Source organism: Bufo bufo, chromosome 7 (assembly GCF_905171765.1).
Source record: "Bufo bufo chromosome 7, aBufBuf1.1, whole genome shotgun sequence".
In the NCBI taxonomy this organism is placed as follows: Eukaryota; Metazoa; Chordata; class Amphibia; order Anura; family Bufonidae; genus Bufo; species Bufo bufo.
In genome coordinates, this window is record NC_053395.1 from 35,464,737 (window position 1) to 35,485,692 (window position 20,956).

The following is a 20,956-nucleotide window of genomic DNA, read 5'->3' on the forward strand; positions in this document are numbered from 1 at the left end:
TTGTACTAATTCATTCCACCTCTCGAAATTAAAATAAAAGCAATAGTTTTATAAAGCACATAATCTGCAGCGCATGCACAGTTCGGTAAGGCATGTAACGAACTTGCATGAAATCACAAAGGCACATGTGCAGTTGAAGTATTCAGTGAGCCAAGTGCTCCCTGGAACTCCAGCGGTGGTCACATTTCCATGTGGAGGTGGACCAGGAGGTAAAAGACTGGTGGTGGAATCGGGAGCGATGGGGAATCGGGGAGAGGAGTATGACCTGTGTCCTCCGTTATGCTGAGACTGACACTGCACAGGGTGGAAAAGCAGAAAATCGGCTATAACCTCCAGGGGTAGAGCTAAAGGTTCAAGATTTCAGCTTGGGTCCCCCTTCCCTCAATGCTTTGTGGCTAGGGGCCGGGAAGCACATAGCCTTCCTGCTGGAACGGCCCTCCCCATGACAATTTCTTGACCTAACCCCTTCCCTCCAGCCAGAGGTGTAACTCGACCAGCGTGCACTTTCTATAATACTGGTGTCTTCTTATGTGGCACAGGGGTCTCTGGGCCCCCTCAGTCTCCTGGGCCTGATAGCAACTGCTACCTCTGCACCACCTACAGCTACGACCCTGATAACCTCTAATCTCCATAACCTTTCACAGATCTCTGGTCAAACCTGTCCATTGCGGGGAAGAACCTTCTCTGTACAATTTAAAGGCCACTTTTTTTTTATTATTATTATTATTATTATTATGGCTGTTCTTTTCTATAATACAAATCTTTAATCTAAAAATGTTTTTTATTTTATTTTTTAAATAATGCCTAGGTTTGATCCATCTGCCTCTCTGGACTTCCTATGGGCTTGTGTTCATATCCCACGTATATGGCAAGGAAGAGACCAGCGCACTCCGCAGGTAGAGTATTGGACATTTTGCAAACATATTTTTTATTTTGTTTTAATTTTTAATTATTTTTTTTATATGTTTTTGCTTTCCTCTCACAGAAGGGTCGTGAGGAGTTTGTGCTGCAGCTTAAAGCCTCAGAGCTCATTTGCCTTGTGGACCTTATTATAACCGAGTCAGAAACCAGGAGCCAGGGGTCCGAGGGAGCCTCCTGCCCGCTGATCCAGTCTCGCCTGCCGCTACTAATTAACTGTTGCCATGGGAACCAGGAGAGCATCAGGAAGGTTATGGAACATTTAACAAACTGCATAAAACGCTGGGGAAACAGGTGAGGGTCTGAAGGCTTTACGTTCCGTCGCCCTCTGAATCATCACTAGGCCAGTCCTTCTTGTCCGGGTGTTATCAGTCTGCTTCACCAAAGCCGTGGGAGATTTTCTGTGGATTGTAGAGTTAAGCAAACACATTTGTTACCTGATCCTCTCAATAGATTCTCCGTTATTTCACGCGTGATCTAAAGGGTCAGGAGAAATCCTCTAATGCAGTGTTTATCTCTTCAGTTCTTTGGGGAAGCATTGCCGAGACTTTCTTCTGCAGCTTTATCTGCAGCTGCCCGAGATGATAACTCCAGTGCCGGAAATCCTGCTGAACAGCGAAGGCGTCACTGACAGCAGTACCTGTAAGGTAAGCAACTGCTACAACCATTCCCTTATGATTTTTTGGTAAGATATGTTAGTCATTTACCGTTTAACTCTTTAAAGGGGTTGTCCGGGAATACATTTTCTAACAGTTGCTGGCAGCTTGCCTCCTGTACTGAAAGCATCTTACTTACATGCTCCCTGCCGCTGTCCTCTTCGCTGGCTTTTGCATCACGGTCTTACGGTCCGGGATTTGTTTGTTTTTTCCCCTCCCTGGTATGAGCATGGTCATCTGACCTGCTTCAGCAGTGATGACCCGTCGAGAGACCTTACTGCTGAAGCCAGCGGATGGCTGCAGAGGATAAGGTGACCATGCCCATGTTGGTGGAGGAAGAAAACAAACCCCTTGCCAAAAGATGGTGGCGCATGAGCAAGCGTGGAGGACCAGAGCAGCGGGGAGCAGGTAAGCATGATCATTTCAGTACGAGAGGCAAGCTGCCAGCAACTGTTGGAGATTATGTATTCCTGGACAACCCCTTTTAAAGGAGTTTTCTGAGGATAGGCCATCAATATCAGGCTGGTGGTGGTCCAACACACAGCACCCCCCACTGATCCGCTAGTTGAAGAAAAGCCTTCTGTTCATTGTTTACCTGCTCGCCATCGACAGCGCAACCGCGAGCAGCTGTAGTTACAAGCCGTCCCATTCACTTCTATGAGATGGCTCGTTCCTATACACTTGAATAGTAACGAGCCGTCCCATTGAAATGAATGGTATGGCCAGCTGATCGGTGGGGATGCCAGGTGTCTGACCCCCACCGATCTGATATTGATAACCTGTAATATTAAAATCCCAGAAAACCTTTTAAAGACAAGCTTTTTTTCCCTCATTTTCTTACTCTACTCCTTCTTCTTTTTTTTTTTTTTTCCTCTTTTTATACATACATCTTAATCGACTTTTATATCGACTTTTATTCATTTTCTTTACAGGCTGATTGGGGAGAAACAAGAATTCTTCCATTGTTTTTGTAGTTTATTAAATGTGGGGGTTTTTTTTATTTTATTTTTATTTATTTATTTTTGGCCATTTTATAGTACCATGAGACCATTGTGATATGTATATATCTGTGGCAGAGCAATAAGCGTTTAATGGAATTTTTCCATCTTCTCATGTTATGGATTGTAATTACGATATAACAGTGCGGGTCTGACCTCTGAACCCTTTGGCATTTTGCCTGCACAGCGCCACTCCCAGCCATCTGCTGTGCAGGGAGCTGCAACAGAGGCTCATTTAGAGGGGTAGGCTCATCTCACATATTGATGGCATGTCACTAGGATATGCCATCAGTTTCAGGTAGGTGTGGGGTCCCACCTCTGGAACCCCCTCCTATCACCGTAACGGGGCCCCCAAAGTAAAGGAGAACATGCGTCGCTCCCTCTATTTTCAGAAGTCCCATAGAAGTGAACAAAGAGATCACTGCGCACGCGCGGCCAGCACTCCATTCACTGCTATGAGACTGCCAGAAATAGCCGAGCCAGCTCTATTTTCGGAAGGAGGGTGGCTGCCTTTGCTTGACTGCTCTCCGTTCACTTCCGGGGGCCCTTTTCTGGAGATAGGAGTGGGTCCCAGGGGTAGAACCCGGACCTATATAACATTGATGACCTATCCTAACGATATGTCTTCAGTGTATAATATTGTACTGTCTGCACCCATTGGTCCAGTCCCACATTCCCATCCATGTTCAGGTGAATCCTGGAGCTTACCGTATACCTATGACTACCTATCGGACTATACAAAGTGATCACCCTTTTTTGCTATGTGTGTTATCTCCTTTTTATAGAAAAGTTAGACCCTTAAATGTCTGTAACAATATAATTCATTTTCATTCATTCATTTTTTTTTATTCTTTGATTAATTTCCTTCATTTCAATAATTTCATTAATAAACCTAAGTGCAGCATTAAAACCCAAACCCTCCCCCATTAATGGAAATAGTCAACGCTGTTAACAATAACTGTTTTTACGAAATGATTAACGCTTCAATTTCCAACAAACTAGCCAAATTTAGAGCTACGTGGCATTACTGGCTTTATTCACGATTTAACAGAGTCTTAATTAATGTATGATGTAAAGAAGACCTTACCAATCCTGGTCACTCTCCCCCTTTTATTTACCGTTTTATCTTCTTTTATTTAAAATTCCCCCTTTCTTTTCCTTGATATTACTAAATTGTAATGTTACTACATCTTCTGTTGCCCTGTATCCCTATGTTAAGGGAATACAAGGTCCATGCAGGTTACATTAATGTTTGAAAACAAGATATACAATGTATTTTTCTGCATGTAATACTCTATTTCTTTATTGAAAACAATAAAACATATGTTTAAAAAAAATAAAGTTAATCCTAAATGCTGGCTTAATCCCCATATTATCCGAATGAAGGGTCGGGACAGACAATTGTCATTTTGTGAGCCCTGTCTCTGCCAAACATAGAACACTTGGATCCACTGACCTTGATAGTACAGATAATCCACTGATTGTTTCCATGCGTCCTCCCGTCTGTAGTGTTCACGCTCTGCCTTCATTGTTTGCTTTTCTGCTGAGGTTATAGCTGACTAACGCTCTTGCTTTCCCACCCCCGTTCCCGTCAGATGGACGTTCTCATACACCGCTTCATTACACTTCTGGCCGACACCAGTGACTGCAAGGAGAGTCGAATGTCAGATGCCAATATGGCTTGTCGTAAGCTCGCTGTCGCACATCCCATCCTGCTGCTAAGGTACATAGTCAGCACCAAGCTTAGGTCACTTGTGGACTATCTGCATCCGAGGAATACCGTTGCCATGTCCTAGTTTAGGTTTGTCACAATACCAGAATGCACCTCACATTAACCCCCCATTGTCCATTATGATACGAGGTCCATGATGGGGTTACTTACTATTAATGTGAGGCGCATGGAGATACTAAAGTAATAACACCTTGTGCCTCATATTAATAAGTGACTCCATCATTTATCTCACATAATGGCAACATTGGGGTTAGTATGTGACATTAAAGCCAATGTTCCTCTATGCTTCTGGTCAGCCGTGGCGCAGATCACTGGAAGGAAGCGGAACCCTCTGCTCACATTCTCTCTCTGTCTCTGTCTCTGTGTCTCTGTCTCTCTGCCAGTTTTTTTTTTTATTGGTGGCTGGTGGCTTCACAGTCCCTCCCTGACTTCACCCTCAGCTTTTTCATAGGTGGCAATGGCCGGCGTCTCAAGAGAACAGCTTAGTATTCAAAAACAGGAATCTCTGTATCGAGTTGAACCGGGTAACAAAAAATTATTGAGGCTTCGATACCTAATGCCTGGCTTAGTAAATACTGGTATTGCCCCAAATTAATGATGTCTGAGCATCTTTTCTAAGATATCTGCATTTGGCCAGTGTTCCGCCTGCAAATAGGTAAATAAATTGGCAAAGGGGGGGGGGGGTTCCCTTTGTGCTTGGACAGGTGTGCGCCTGCACAGTATGCCAGTGTCCAATCAGAGCACAGCGTATCGGACACAATCGCTGACAAGGGGAATGGTAACCGGTTTCAAGAGCCCTGCTTTAGGCACTGAATGCAAACTTTCATTGTTTGCTTCCAGAAAATGTATTTGGTACAATTGGCGAATTGCGGATGACTTTTCATAATACAAAGAATATTGCTAAAAACTGAAATTCCTCTTTTAAAAGGAATCTATCACAGGTTTTATGATGCCCTATCTGAAGGTAGCCTGAAGCGCTGACAGATCCGGGGCAAAACGCTGCGTCACTTACTTGGATCCGTCTCTTTGCTTAGATCACTATTGAGCAGCTCCATGAGCTGGAGTCCATTCATTACAGTGCATGTCCTTGGGGGTCTTCATATTTGTGAGCTACTGGCTTTCCCCGCCTTTGCCACTAATTGACAGTCCTCTTCCTATAGCAATCAGCAGCGGGAGGCACAGAGCCAGGAGCTCATGTGAATATGAGGACGCACAAGCTTCTTGCACTCTATTCCAGCGCTCGTCTTGCATCGGACCTGCTAAATAGAGATTTTAACAAGTAAGGCTACCTTCACATCAGCTTTTATCCTTTCCTGTATTGATATCTGTCGTAGGATCTCGATACCGCAGGACAACGCTTCAGTTTTGTCCTCATTCATTGTCAGTGGGTACAAAACGGAACTGAACGGAACAGACTGCGCCAGAATGCATTTCATTCCTTTTTGGTTTCGTTCCCATGCTGCACAGAAAAACGCCACAAGACGGATCCGGCACTTAAAACCATTGTAAATCAATGGGTGCCGGATTCGTCATGGCTATTTTAGAGATAATACAAACCGGATCCATTCATAATGGATGCCGCCAGTTGTATTATCTTAACGGAAGCATTTTTGTTGATCCATGACGAAGGTAGCTTTAGCGACCCAGCGTTTTGCTCAGGGTCTCTGTCATCGGTTTATGCTTCCCTTAGAGAGGTGACAGAGAGGTGACAGATTCTCTTTAAAGGGATTCTCCTCTTTGGACGGTCTCTACTTGTTAGAAGGATCCCTTGACAATAAGCTGATGACAAAGGGTCCCCCTGCTGGGACCCCTTGTGATCAGATGTAATCTAATGGGAACCCTGGCAGTAAGCATTCACTTTCCCTGCAGTGCTTTCACAGGGGAAACCTAGTATTACACAGTGTCCATTCAAATCAAGGCAGGACATGAGACGCTCTTTATAACCTCTCTCGAATCTAGACAAGAGGCAGAGCATCTCCCCTCCCCCATTGACTAATTCTCTAATGGGTTTTCTGAACTGGATAGCCCACTTCAAGTGGTTTTCCAGTAACGATTATTTTTAAGCAAGTTCCCGCTGCATGGCCCCTGAAAGAGAAGATTAAAGGGGTTATCCCATCTTAGACAATGGGGCATATCGCTAGGATATGCCCCCATTGTCTGTCTGTTAGGTGCGGGTCCCACTTCAATGGGAGAGGCGGGGAGCTCCAGCCACAACTCTGCCCAGCTCCGTTCTCCAAAGGTGGGACCCGCACCTATCAGACAATGGGGGCATACCCTAGCGATATGCCCCCCATTGTCTAAGATGGGATATCCCCTTTAATACTCATCTGCTTCATGTCACTTTAGTGATCCGCCTGCCTTCACACACTCCAACCCTGGTCCTGGCATTGGACAGTGTCACACGCACCGCTCTAGCCAGCGGTGATGTGGCCACGGGCAGCACTTTACCACTGGACCATGCCCACAGCCTGCCAGATCTAAGCAGTGCCAGGACTGGAAGACGGAGAGAGCAGAGGTGTGCAGACCACTGGATCGGCGTGGACGACGTGAATCTTCAGGGGCCATGCTGTGGGAACTTGTTGAAAAATCTTTACCAGAAAACCCCTTTAAGTTGTCTTCTGCATAATGTTTATTGGTAAAATGCCCTGCTTGTGTATAAGTCTGACCATTTCCTTTTAGACACTTGACGATGATTGCCGTTCTCCTTCACGGCCGCGTGCACCTCAATTTCCACGAGTTTCGTCAGCAGAACCATCTCCCCTTCTTCACTCATGTCTTGGGCATTCTGGAGCTTCTTCAACCCCAAGTTTTCCACAGTGAATACCAAGAAGCCTTGTGGGACTGTCTTATCTCCTTCATCAAACTTTTACAGGTACTGCATGCTACACCTTTTACGGGTGCCCTCACCCTGCTGATGTATATAGCCTGTAGACGAGCTAAAGAAATAAATTCCATCTTCTGTTCAGAATTACAGAAAGTACTCCAGGCAGCTGGGCGGCTTCATCAGTAAGTTTGTCCAGTTCATCCACAAGTACATCACGTGTGACGCTCAGGCAGCTGTGTCCTTCCTGCAGAAACATTCAGACCCCCTACAGTAAGTGGTGCAGACCATGGCTGCTCTCTGTTCTCGGTGCATATATTAAAGGGGTTGTCTCATCATAGACAATGGGGGCATATCGCTAGGATATGCCCCCATTGTCTTATAGGCGCGGGTCCCACCGCTGGGACCCGCACCTTTATCGAGAACGGAGCCCCGCAAGGTGGTGGCTGGAGGACTCCGGTCCGGCCACCACCAAGCCGGCTCCGCGTAGAAGTGAATGGGAGTGTACAGCGCATGCGAGGCCCCCGCTCCCATTCATTTCTATGGGGCCGACGGAAATAGCCGAGCCAGCGCTCGGCTATTTTTGCCGGCCCCATAGAAAATAGATAGAGGGCTGCAGCACATGCGCAGTGTGCCCTCCTTAACTTGCAGGGCTCCGTTCTCGATATAGGTGCAGGTCCCAGCGGTGGGACCCACACCTATAAGACAATGGGGGCATATCCTAGCGATATGCCCCCATTGTCCATGATGAGACAACTCCTTTAATGTGACTGTTTTCCTTACTGCAAGCCATCTCTGTCAGTATTGTTCTGTACGACGCTCTTCAATGTCACTGGTTCTGTGAAATCTACCTTATATTGAATGTGAGTTTACCCGATTTGGGTACAATGTATGTTTTTAGGGGGAACAAGCAACGTGCATGGCCCCTGCTTCCCTACATTTTAGATTGCTGCAATCTGTAATGTATATACCTTAAAGGGGTATTGTGGTTAGAACATGTCATCCCCTATCCACTGGCTAGTAGAGAACAGATGCTGGGACCCCCATCGATCACAAGAATGGGGTGCCTGTGACCGCCGTTTGAATAGAGCATGCAGACAACCGCGCCATTCATTTCTATAGGACTGCTGTAGACTATCTCCATTGGTCCCATAGGCTTTGAATGCAGAGGTGGAGTACATGATCGACCAGAGCTGCATTCAAAAGGGGGATATGATTCCAATGTACTTGCGATCAGAGGGCGTCTCGGTAGTCTTAAGGGTCCATTCACACGTCCGTATTTCTGGCTACCCATCCGTTCCACAATTTTGAGGACCCGCGGACAAGAGTAGGCATTTCTATCATGGGGCCGGCTGTGTGCATTCTGCAAAATGCGGAGCGCACATGGCTGGTGTCCGTGTTTTGCGGATCCACAAATTGCGTACCGCAAAACGCTGACGTCTAAATCGACCCTAACACTTATCCCCTGTGTAGTGGATATGGGGTAACTTGTTGTGATTGGAATATCCCTTTTAGCTGACAAAATACACCAGCTGACAGCTGTTCCTCCTACCCCCCACATACACATGGGCACTGTTTGGCTGAGCATGCACATTTTTGCACAAGGTAGAGGGGGAATATGCTGCTGCCAGAGACCTGAGCAGTATTGGGACGCTCCCATACATATTAGTCAGCCAGTGTGTATGCCCAACTTTCAGGCTGTAGTTCTCCAGCCGTCGGTGCACAGAGCTGTTATCGTTTGCATTACTAGTGAACACGTCTTTGTATCATTTCTTACAGTGGTTTGTCATCGGAGAACAATGACCTTAACACCCTCAAGTCTCTCCTGGCCGGTCTGAGCTTGCCCAGCAGAGGTGGGACTTTAGAAAAAAGTCAAGATGAAGAGAAAGAAGGTATGTAACCTGCATACTTCATAATTGTCCGCTACCCAGTATAAGGCTAGTAAAATCACGAGGAACAAAGAGCTTCATGGTGAAATGTTTATACCAATAGTCCTCTGCTAACCTAGCTTGCAGTTGCAGCAAGCTTAAAGTGCATCTGTCAGCAGTTTTGTACCTATAAAACTGGCTGACCTGTTACATGTGCACTTGGCAGCTGAAGGCATCTGTGTTGGTCCCATGTCCATATGTGCCCGCATTGCTGAGAAAAAGGATGTTTTATTATATGCAAATGAGCCTCTAGGAGCAACGGGGGCGTTACCATTACACCTACAGGCTCTGCTCTCTCTGCAACAGCAGCATCCTCTGCACTTAGATTGACGGTTGCTGGGCGTGATGATGTTTTCACTGCCTGGTCCTGTCAAAGTTGAGGGTTGCAGAGAGAGCAGAGCCTCTAGAAGTAACGTTAACGGCCCTATTGCTCCTAGATGGGTAAGAAGCATCTGGCATGTTGGTTTTGTGAGGTGTCTATAGTCTGAAGTCATTTTCTGCCGATTATCGCTGTGTGTTTATATATTTTTTTATTTTTTATTTTTTTGCTTTGGCACAGATGAACCTGCTGCAGGCTCCCTTCCCTTGGTCAGTGTGTCCATGTTCACAGCTTTAACTGCAGCCGAGATGGCCCCTTACCTGAAGAGAATCTCTCGCAGCCACACAGTGGAAGGTGACCATACCATTTTGTTCTTGAACTGTGTGCACATTGTAAAATGTAAAGTTTTGCTAACCATGAGTGAGGGCGTTATTACAGTTGTCTAGAGCATCCTCCAAAACGGTCATCTGCAACCTGTGACTTTTCAGCCGTTTTGAAGCTATCCCATATGTTTCACCCTTGTTTTGATTTATTTTAAAGGAATGTCATTATTAAGGGATTGAAGTGGTCTTGTTAAAGGGGCTGTCCGGTATAGTCAATATCAGATCGGTGGAGGTCCGACACCCAGCACCCCCGCCGATCAGCTGTATGAGGCGACGGCGCGCGCAGTGTCATCTCCCGTCTCTCTTCCTGCTGCTATGGCAAAGCAGCAGAGGACAAGAAGGGAGATGGCACGTGCACACTGCGCGCGCCGTCTCCTCATACAGCTGATCGGCGGAGGTGCCGGGTGTCAGACTCCCACCGATCTGATATAGCCTGAGGATAGGTCAATATTAAAAGCCAAGACAACCCCTTTAAGTAAGCCATTGTATGAAATGTCCATAGAATTATTTCTATGTGAAAACATAGATTTTTTTTATTTTATTATTTTTTTTTCCTTTTGCCCTACTAATTTGGCAGCATAAGCATTTCAAATCTTCGGCTGAATCTCCAGTGACCGAAATCACAGTACATTGTATGTGAGGTGTTAGTTTCCTATCATTAAACGCTATGAACACAGCTGAACATTTTTAATAATGACCAATTGCAAAAATTATTTTTAGCCCAAAATGAGTAGAACGCAGTCATAAAAAAATGTGTACATTGCCTTTCATGAAAAGGATCTTCTTTTACCTTGCATTAGTTAAAACTTGGTTAGGCAATGAATATTAGATCGGTGGGGGTCTGACTCTTTTTACCCCCATCAATCAGCTGCTTGAAGTGACCACCGTGTCTGCCGGGCGCTGTGTCCCCTTCATTGTTTACCGAGCACAGCTCTATACTCCTAGCTGAGGCTGCGTCCGGTATTCCATTCACCGCAGCAGTGAGCTGTAACACCGGGCACAGTTACTACTAAGTACATAGTTGTGCCCCTTCAAACGGCTAATTGGGAGAGGTGTTTAGATTTGCACCCCGCCTGATGGATCAAATATTGATGGCCTAATCTAAGTATAGGCCATCGATTTTAAAGAACTGGATGATCTCTTTGATGATGCCGAGCAGCTCCTAGAACAAGTATCTCTGTGCAGTGGTCTGATGCCGTCAGTTGGGGGCACACAGGTAATGGAGGGGCTTGGACTATTCTAGGGCTGAACAAAGCAGATAGATGTCAGTTGTATGATTGTTCACACGACAGCAGACTTGCTTGGCTCGGCTGAGCATGCATGTTTAGAATAACGGAGAGAGCGGAAAATCCCACATCTGGTGTCCAGTAATTGTCTGACGGCTCCATGCAGTAGTGAATAGGGGGGGGGGGGGGGGGGGCTGCTGTTCCCTGGGAAAAATGACAAGTGTACTTGGCGCTTCACAAACACGGCATCTTCTTCATTCGGCATACCTGCTGTGGTGTTAAAGGTGAACCTACACCTAAAAATGTAGTGGTCCCGAGAGATTGGCCTAGCCCTCAGTTTGTTGCCTTTCATACTTCACACGGACCCGGATTGGCTTGAAGATGCATTCGGTAATATGTAGCTGCGTCTCCTCGCCCACAGGCTAGAATCGCTTCTGATATTTCCGAACCTTTTGGAAGCACTCCGCGGTCTGAATTTATTAGAAAGAGCCAAATCTAATTAAAGAAATCCCACAAGCGACCGAGATCTATTGAGTTTTTTGATTTCTTTTATATATAGATTTTTATTTATTTTTTCATTTAATGCACCTCGGTGACACTGCTGGTAAGTCTACGTCCATGGCTTAGTCTGCCTGCAATCTGATCAGCTCTTGAAAGCCAAAGCCTTGCCCCAGGCAGCGGGAGTCGTGCAGAGCTGGCAGCTGGGCCCCCTCTCCCAGGATCCATGCCGATCTGTCATCACACTTCATTCTCTCCGCAAAATGAATTGCTTGATTGAAAAGACTGTGTTCTGTCCCAGCCGCCGATTGTGTCCTGCTGACCCCGCTTCTCTTCTGGCGTCGGCTTGTGATGGATTTAAGTTGATGTATGTTGGACTTGTTTCCTTTTCTTCTAGACATCCTGCAGGTCCTGAGCGACATAGATAAAATGTCCATGCGTAGGCCTGAAATCCTCTCCTTCTTTGCTGTGAGTATGTCCATCTGTGAATGCTGTGTTGTAGGATTTTGCGCTGTTTATCTGACAAGACGCTTCCTTTCAGTCGTAAAAACTGCATCCAAGTGATTACATTGGTGTCGCCTACTACATGTGTAGCATAAAAACCATCTAAATCACATTTTAGGGGCGCGTCGTATACTGTACTATCGTACCCTGCTGAAAACGGGCAGCAAAGCGACCTCCACAAGTGTCGTGCATGACTGTCACTCAGCATGCTAGGAACATCAGTATGGCACAAGGCTTGCCCTCATAACCTGACCGGTTTAGACCGCACCTTGTATTATGGTCCGCATTTTGCAGATCCGCAAAACACAGATGCCGCCCCGCGTGCGTTCCACAATTTCCGGAATGGAACGGGCTGCCCATAATGGGAAATAGAAATGCCTATTCTTGTCTGCAAAACAGACAAGAATAGGACATGTTCTATTTTTTTATTATTTTTTTGTGGCCCCACGGAACGGAGCAGCGGATGAGGACAGCACATGGAGTGCTGTATATATCTTTTGCAGCCTCATTGAAGTAAAATGGATCTGCAACCGAGCCGCAAAAAATGTGGCTCGGAGGCGAACCCAAACAACGTTGGTGTGCATGAGGCCTTAAGGCGATCCTGCTGTTAGATCCCTCCATGTTATCAGTCCTGGCACACCTTGCTAGTCAAGAATGGTGCTTTTTTTGTGTTGGATGATAGGAGGTCTTTACTGGGGCACCCTATCTATATTTACCATAAGAAAGGGTGTCAGACGGTTAAACCATAAAGGCCTGACCCGGAACAGACCTCTATTGGTGCAGTGTAGAGTTGTTGCGATACCAAATTTTTGATTCGGTTTCGATACCATGAAAAAGTATTGCGATACTCGATACCATTCGATACCACGCGAAAAAAATAAACAAAAAAAGCCACGTGCATTCCTCATTTTTAAAAATGGCGAATCGCGCAGTTTTTATTTTATTTTTTCTGTTCCGGCATTCACCACCTAGATTTTTTTTTTTATATTTTAATAGTTTGGACTTTTCTGACGTGGCGATGTAATATGTTTATTTATATATTTTATATGTGAAATTGGGAAAAGGGGGGTGATTTATACTTCATATTTTAGTGTTTTTTTTTTTTTCACTTTTTATTTAATAACTATTTCCCCCCTTAGGGGCTAGAACCTGGGATCTTTCATCCCTTTTCCTATTCACCCTGATAGATCTCTATCAGGGTGAATAGGACTCCACACTGTCCCTGCTGCTCTGTGCTTTGTGCACACAGCATCAGGGATGTTACCATGGCAACCAGGGCTTCTGTAGCGTCCTGGCTGCCATGGTAACCGATCGGAGCCCCAGGCTTACACAGCTGGGGCTCCGATCAGAAGCTGCCACTGCACCACCAATGAGGGGGAGTGGAGAGGTCCCTGTGGCCACTGCCACCAATGATTTTAATACTGGAGGGTTGAGAGGGGCCGGCGCACTGTGCCACCAATGATTTTAATGGGATGGGGGGATTGAGGGAGGGGGGCACACTGCACCACCAATGATTTTACCCCTTTATACAGGAGGCGGGTACTAGCAGATCAGCGGCAGTTAACTGCCGCTGATCGCAGCTCCCTGTCAGGGGCAGGGTGCCGGCAATGCGATTCTGCTGCCGGCACCCGCCTCCTGTATGTGTTAAAGACTGACTACTGTATATGAGTCCAGACTTTCACTATTAGGCCACACAGAGCGGCGCCCAGCGATGTCTCAGCACTCACCATTTAGTCCTGGGCGCCGCTCCGTTCGCCCGCAGTGCCCCATTACTGTCTCCTCTCCTGCTCCACATGCTGCTGATTACTATCGGAGCGATGGGAGGAGACATCAGCTTCACTAGTGGGCGTTCCTTCTCCCTGGCTGTAGCGCTGTCCAATCGCAGCGCAGGGAAAAGGAACGCCCACTAGTGAAGCTGATGTCTCCTCCCATCGCTCCGATAGTAATCCTATCATTGGTGGCGCAGTGCGCCCACCCCTCCTCCGCCCCTCTCTTCTCATTGCTGCCCCTCCTCCACCCCCTCTCTTCTCATTGCCGCCCCTCCTCCACCCCCTCTCTTCTCATTGCCGCCCCTCCTCCACCCCCTCTCTTCTCATTGCCGCCCCTCTCTTCTCATTGCCGCCCCTCCTCCACCCCCTCTCTTCTCATTGCCGCCCCTCCTCCACCCCCTCTCTTCTCATTGCCGCCCCTCTCTTCTCATTGCCGCCCCTCCTCCGCCCCTCTCTTCTCATTGGTGGCAGCGGCAGCAGCACAGGGGGAGGGAGGACAGCTTCCTTCTCCCCGTGCTGCTGAGAGAGAACATGAGCGCGCCGATAGCAGCGCGCTCATGTTCAGAGATACTAGACTGCGCAGAAGCGCAGCCCAGTATCGAAAAAACGGAAATCCCGGTATCGTATCGATACCGGGACAAAAGTATCGATTGGGTATCGAAATTTCGATACCCGCAACAACCCTAGTGCAGTGACACGACCATTGGGTAGGTGAAAAGGTTTCTTTATTGGAAGGCTAAAAATTCTATATAGACAACGCGTTTCAGAGCTCTAGGCCTTTTTTTTCAAGTCTGATTGTAGCCGGGATGTAGTCTCGTCAAGCCGTGGTCCATTTGAAGGATGTTGTATACTATATCAGCAGCTGCAAGCAGTCCTTTCAGTTCCATTGTGTTGCATGTCATCATCCGTAAGCAGTCCATTCGAAAGGTTCGCGACTTGACAAGACTACATCCCGGCTACAATTAGACTTGAAAAAGGAGCCCTAGAGCTCTGAAACGCGTTGTCTATATAGAATTTTTAGCTTTCCAATAAAGAAACCTTTTCACCCACCCAATGGTTTTGTCACTGCGCCAATAGATGTCTGTTCCGGGTCAGGCCTTGTTACATGGGGTTCTATCAATAGAACCAATTTTATGGGGTTGTCTTGGGGTCCTTATTAGGGTACGTGAAGGTCATAGGTGGTGGGTCCACCATGAGCCAGAAAAGCTCTATAGAACATCTAGTTGGCCATTCAGTGGCCGCTGGTGTTCTTTGGCTGAGAGAAGCGTGACCCATGGTGATAAAGCGATAGGCTGATCTCGCATCCGGCTTCTGTTTAAATAGGGGATGTGTTTTGCAAGAAACCCCCCCTTGTAAAATTAAAGGGGATGTCTTAGATTAGACAAACATGAGTGCTGTCTGGTGCCACTGTTGTCCACGAGTTGTTTCTCTCCAGTGGAGCTGAGCTCCAATACCGGACTCCCCCTGCAGGTAAGTACAGTGCTGTTTCTGGGGAACAGCGGCCATGTTTTTCTAATCCTTGACAATCCCTTTAAACCGGTGAATAGGTTTATATGAAGGAAAAAAATCCAGACCGAGGAGATTTAATTGATTTTACCATCTGCTCATCAGGATTGCAGTCGGTGCATAGAAGCCAGGAACACCATCGTGCTCGCCTGCGAAGCGAGCAGTGTGTAATTTCCTAAACCGCCAAGTATTCCTGGTGGGCCTGTTTGCTCTTATTTACACAGCAGGGGACACGGCCATCTTGTTCTAGGCCAGTGCGGTGTAACCAGGGAGCAGGCCGTGGATCGCCTGTGATCCTATGTACCCAGTATGGGGGAGAATCAATGTCGTACGCTGCGCACTTTCTCTATTGATCTAGATGCCTCTTCTTTCTCCTTTTCACAGAGTGATTTTCAGAGACTTATGAGCTCCACAGAGGAATCGTGTCGCAATCAGGCCTTCGCCCTGGCCTTGCGCGCCATTCAGTGTAATCCCAGGTGAGATCCGCCGCTTTGTTTGTGAAGGTACCTTTTTGCTTCGCATTGTTTCTTTCCTTTTAGCTCGGATGTGTACAGGAGGTCTCGGTTACATACATGGGCAGCATATTAATCAGCACAATGAGGAAACGGAAGATTTACCATGTGAAAATGGTGCGAATCTGTAGTAAGTCCTGCCATTTAGAAAGCCCTTCTGCAATGTATGCCGGGTGTAGGCTGGTCGACCCCTATCATACACATGCACGTTATAGGGGTGTGAGAAAATTGGGCCACATTGAAGGCCATAGGCTTCTGGTAAGTTATGTGTAAAATGGCACATATGAGCGGGATTCTTCATACACATGGAGTAAAGCGCTGAGTAATATCTTGGCGCTATACACCTCCATCAGTTTTGCTGGTTACTGCAGCGCTACTTTCATTCATTTCAATGCAGTAACGAGCTCTATGCCTTGCACACCATGGACAGGGCTGTGTAGGTCCGGCACCGACTTGCGGTGCAAGAGCTACTGCAAAACAGCTGATGGTCGGATACTGATGGCCTGTCTTGTAAGAGTGGACAACCCCTTTAAAGGGTCATTCTCATCTCGGACAATGAGGGCATATCGCTAGGCTATGCCCCCATTGTCTGATAGGTGTGGGTCCCACCGCTGGGACCCGCACCTATATCGAGAACGGAGCACTTAAAGTGGTGGAGGGCGCATGCACTGGCTCGGCTATTTCCGTTGTGCCCATAGAAGTGAATGGGAGCGGAGGCTGGTCATGAGCGGTGTGCTCCCATTCACTTCCATGGGGATAACACTTGGTGGCCGGACCGGAGTTCTCCAGCCATCACTTCGCGGGGCTCCTTTCCCAATATAGCTGGGACCTGTACCTATAAGACAATGGGGGCATATCTTCACGATATGCCCCCATTGTCTGTGATGGGGTTGGCTTTGGTACAGATTCTGCATTGGCACCTGCTGGCTACACCTCTGAAGAACATTTGTTTCAGACTCTCTGCTGCCCCCTCTGGCTGCCTCGTGGATGTGCTGTTTTACATGCAGCCTGTGCCCTGGCATCCACTAGCTTAGTGCTCACACTCTAGAACAGCAAAGCTTCCTAGTTGCACCATTGCGTCCCCCCACGTGTATCCCCTTTACTCTTGTGAATGACTCTTTCCTCTTTTGTGTGCAGCATTGCTGCAGATTTCCTGCCCACCTTCATGTACTGTTTGGGCAGCCGGGATTTTGAAGTCGTCCAGACGGCGCTGCGGAATCTGCCAGAGTACACGTTGCTCTGCCAGGGTAAGTGTGCTTATACCAGTCATCTGTTAATTCAGCTAAAAGCCGTTTTCATCTTTCCATGAATAAATGCGGTTATAATTTAATGCCTATAATGGAAAATAATAATAGCCTTATCGGATGGTAGCACAGGAGGATCCATGCAACCAGAAAAAGCCAATATACTATGTCATGCATAGTACAGGGTCTGAGGTGGCATCGATTAGGGTTCTCACCTTGGGTTTTTTTCTATTATGCTCCACGTCCTCGTAACAGTGTATCCGTTTTGCAATGAGTATGTAAAGGGCATTCCCTTCCTTTTAAAGTTATGGTATTTTGCTAGGATAGGCCTTTACTTTATGATCGGGAGGGGTGTTACATCTGAGAATTAAAGGCTATGTACACCTTCAGGGGCATTTTACTCATTTTGGGCTGAAAAAAACTTTTCTCGCCCATATTCCTTGGGGGACACAGGAAACCATGGGTATAGCTCTGCTCCCTAGGAGGCGTGACACTAAGCGAAAGCTGTAAGCCCCTCCTCCATCAGCTATACCCTTCAGCCTGGAGAAGAGACTGCCAGTTTTTGCTTAGTGTCCAAGGAGGCAAGACACCCCCTGCTTATGCAGGGTTGTTATCCTATGATTTTTATTTTTTACGTATTTGTTGTTTTTAACTCGGTTTTTTTCTACCTACAGGGACAACAGAGGCGCATTAGACCCCTCTGTTTCTCCCGGGGTTGAGTTGCGCCAGTGCCGGTAATTCCGCACTGCCGCCTCCCCCACAGAAGACAAGGTGGACCAGGGCAGCCTCGCTCCCCTGCGTCCCGCCAGCTCAGGGTCGCCCGCACGCCAAGTCCCTCCCCCGGCTTCCTGCCACCGCGGTGCCAGGAGCTGAAGGGGCGACCCCGCTGGATGGACTGAGGGCGAAGACAGCGATGGTGAGAGTGGCTGCTCCAGCCTCCCCTTCCTCCCTCCCACCGCTGCTACCAACAACCCCCCCCCCCCCCCCCCCCCCCCCCCCCGCATATCGGGACGTTACCGGGCATAGTTGGAGGGCAGTCTATCTGGGCAAGTCCTAGAACGCTGCCTTACAGGGGACGGCTGCAGACTTGCAAGCCGTCTGCTACATCTAGGCGCGGTGGGAGCCGTTCTCCTGGCATGAACGGCGCCATGTCATGGCCGGCACTTCAACATCCTTGGGGGTTAAAATCATTTTGCCGCGCGCGCGCGGCTCTGCTTCGGCTTCAGCGCGGCAGAGGGGGGGCGGAGCTTCCTTACACATTCAGCTCCGTGCTGCTGCGCTCCGCTACTTCCGGGTTCATCTCTCTGCCGTGCGATCCTGAAGCCTTTCAGCTCCGTGCTGCTGCCTCTCCTCCACAGCCTCCTCAGTCTGTTCCCCTTACAGCTGCCGCTTGTATCATCGGGTCTGGTAGGACTGTTTAACCCCCTCCGTGCCACAGTACTGTTGCTTTAAAGTGCAACATCTTTCCACCATGTCAGACCCTTCTGCAGCCGCCAAGCCATGGTACCATGCCTGTACCGCTTGTAGGGAACCCTTTCCCCGGGGGCAGTCTGATCCGCACTGTACTGCATGCCGAGCTCCACCGCAGCCTCAGTCGCCCGCTGTGTCGCTCCCTGCTTCCTCTGACCCGCCTGACTGGGCTAGATCCCTGTCCCAGGCCGTGGAAAGCCTCACTCATGTCGTGGGCCGCCTAATAGACAGGCCACCTACCCCGCAGGACGCCACTCTGACTGTCGCGCCCTCCGGGTCCACTGCTTCTGCCGCTGCAGCGGGTTCATCCTCTCCTAGTGACCCCTCCCGAGCTAGGCACTCTCAGAAGCGTATTAGAGTAGAGCGAGCCTCCTCCTCGGATGCCTCCCTCTCCCCGCCACGCGTGCGCACCCAGACGAGCCTCTCCTCTCCAAAGGATTCGCTCTCTGAAGGTGAATTGGCGGCTTCAGATTTGGAAATGGACTCGGCCCTGCCGTCCAAGCTAGCCTCAGCGATGGCTCAACTCATCTCTGATATACGTGACACCTTTAAGGTGCAGGATGACCCCCCTAGCTCGGACGCAGCTAGCGTCTCCTTTATCAGACCCAGGCAGGCCTCAAAAGTCTTTCCAATCCACTCTGATTTCTCCTCCGTGGTGTCTAAGGCTTGGGCTCGCCCGGACGCCCGTTTTGTCAACCCAAAGAAGCTGGACATTTGCTATCCTTTTCCAGCCGATGTCGTGGCCACCTGGTCTTCCCCACCCAAGGTAGACCCCCCTGTGGCCCGGCTGTCAAAGAACACGGCCATCCCTGTTCCCGACGGGTCCTCTCTTCAGTCAGCGGAGGACCGTCGCATGGAGACCCTGTCCAAGGGCATTTTTGCTGCCTCCGGTTCTGCCCTCAGACCGGTTTTTTTGCCTCTGCTTGGGCAGGGAAAGCAATCTCTGCTTGGGGTACGCAGCTGGAACAGGAGTTGGACTCGGACATCCCCATCCAGGACCTACGTTCCTTGGCCCAGCTTATTATTCGGGCCGGGAATTTTGTCTGTGAGGCCTCCCTTGATGCGGGAGCCCTTATTGCGCGCTCCTCCGCCCTGGCAGTTGCCGTCAGGAGGGAGCTCTGGCTGAAGGTCTGGAAAGCGGACGCTGCCTCCAAACGTTCCTTGGCGGGGCTACCGTTTGCGGGTTCCCGCCTTTTCGGGGTCCGCTTAGACGAACTTATTTCAGAGGCCACGGGTGGTAAAAGCACCCATCTTCCTCAACCCCAAGCCAGGGGCGCCCCCCGCGGACGCCCTGGTGCGTCTCGTTTTCGGTCCTCCCGCAGGGCCTCTGGGGCTCCCACCACAGCTGCCGCTTCGGCTCCTCCCCAGGACAAGCGTAGGAAGCCGTTTTTTCGGGCGCAGCCCTCCTGGCGCAAGCCGCAGGCTGCCCGCACACCCGCAGCAAAACAGTCCTCTGCCTGAAGGCGCGCCCCCACCCACCCGGGTGGGGGGCCGGCTCCTCCTTTTCAAGGACGTCTGGATGGCTCACGTCTCCGACGCCTGGGCCCTCGAAATTGTGTCCTCCGGATACAAAATCGAATTTGCATCCTTCCCTCCGGATCGGTTCTTTCGCTCCCGCCCCACGCGAGACCCGAAAGACGCGGCCGCGTTCTCCGCGGCCGTTCAAGCTTTACTGGACAGGGGGGTGATTACCCCCGTTCCTCTAGAGGAAAGATTCCAAGGGTTCTACTCGAACCTCTTTGTAGTTCCCAAGAAGGGAGGTTCGGTGCGGCCCATTTTGGACCTCAAAAAGCTCAACCGTTTTCTCCTCCTTCGACGGTTTCGGATGGAGTCCCTCCGCTCCGCGGTGGCTTCCCTGGAGCAGGGAGATTTCATGTCTTCCATCGATATACAGGATGCCTACCTCCATGTTCCGGTAGCCCAGTGTCACCATCGCTTCCTTCGATTCGCCGTGGGGGATCTCCACTTCCAATTTGTCGCCCTTCCCTTTGGACTGGCAACAGCCCCCCGGGTGTTCACCAAGGTCCTGGCCCCGGTTTTAGCCTTACTCCGTTCCAGGGGTGTTTTTCTGCTACCGTACTTGGACGATATCCTCATCAAGGCTCCGTCCCTTTCTCAAGCGGTTGCCAGCGTGGATCTCACTCTAGAGACTCTGGCGAGGTTTGGTTGGGTCATCAACTTCCCCAAGTCCTCCCTTCCCCCCTCCAGACAACTCGTCTTCCTGGGAATGCTTTTAGACACGGGAACGGCGGAGGTACGTCTTCCCTCGGAAAAACGTCTGATCCTCCGTGGGGCGGTTCGGGGTCTCCTTCTCCACCGTCGACCGTCCTTCCGCTTCTGCATGCGGGTATTGGGGCAGATGGTTGCCTGCTTCGAGGCGATCCCATTTGCGCAGTTTCACTCCCGCCCTCTCCAACGGGCGATCCTCTCCTCCTGGGACAAATCGCCGCAGTCTCTGGATCATCCCTTCCA

The 20,956-nt window shown here is 49.1% G+C and overlaps 1 protein-coding gene across 1 annotated transcript in view; it reads left to right on the forward strand.

The window, feature by feature from the left end:
- The window catches only part of INTS1 (integrator complex subunit 1), a 74,595-nt gene that overhangs the window by 49,989 nt on the left and 3,650 nt on the right, over positions 1 to 20,956 (forward strand). The window contains exons 38-48 of the mRNA XM_040439432.1: positions 809 to 896; positions 986 to 1,212; positions 1,442 to 1,565; positions 4,168 to 4,295; positions 6,984 to 7,176; positions 7,271 to 7,398; positions 8,905 to 9,017; positions 9,613 to 9,726; positions 11,877 to 11,947; positions 15,643 to 15,734; positions 16,908 to 17,017. Of these exons, the coding sequence (XP_040295366.1) occupies positions 809 to 896; positions 986 to 1,212; positions 1,442 to 1,565; positions 4,168 to 4,295; positions 6,984 to 7,176; positions 7,271 to 7,398; positions 8,905 to 9,017; positions 9,613 to 9,726; positions 11,877 to 11,947; positions 15,643 to 15,734; positions 16,908 to 17,017 (1,388 nt within the window). The remainder of the gene's footprint in view (positions 1 to 808; positions 897 to 985; positions 1,213 to 1,441; positions 1,566 to 4,167; positions 4,296 to 6,983; positions 7,177 to 7,270; positions 7,399 to 8,904; positions 9,018 to 9,612; positions 9,727 to 11,876; positions 11,948 to 15,642; positions 15,735 to 16,907; positions 17,018 to 20,956) is intronic.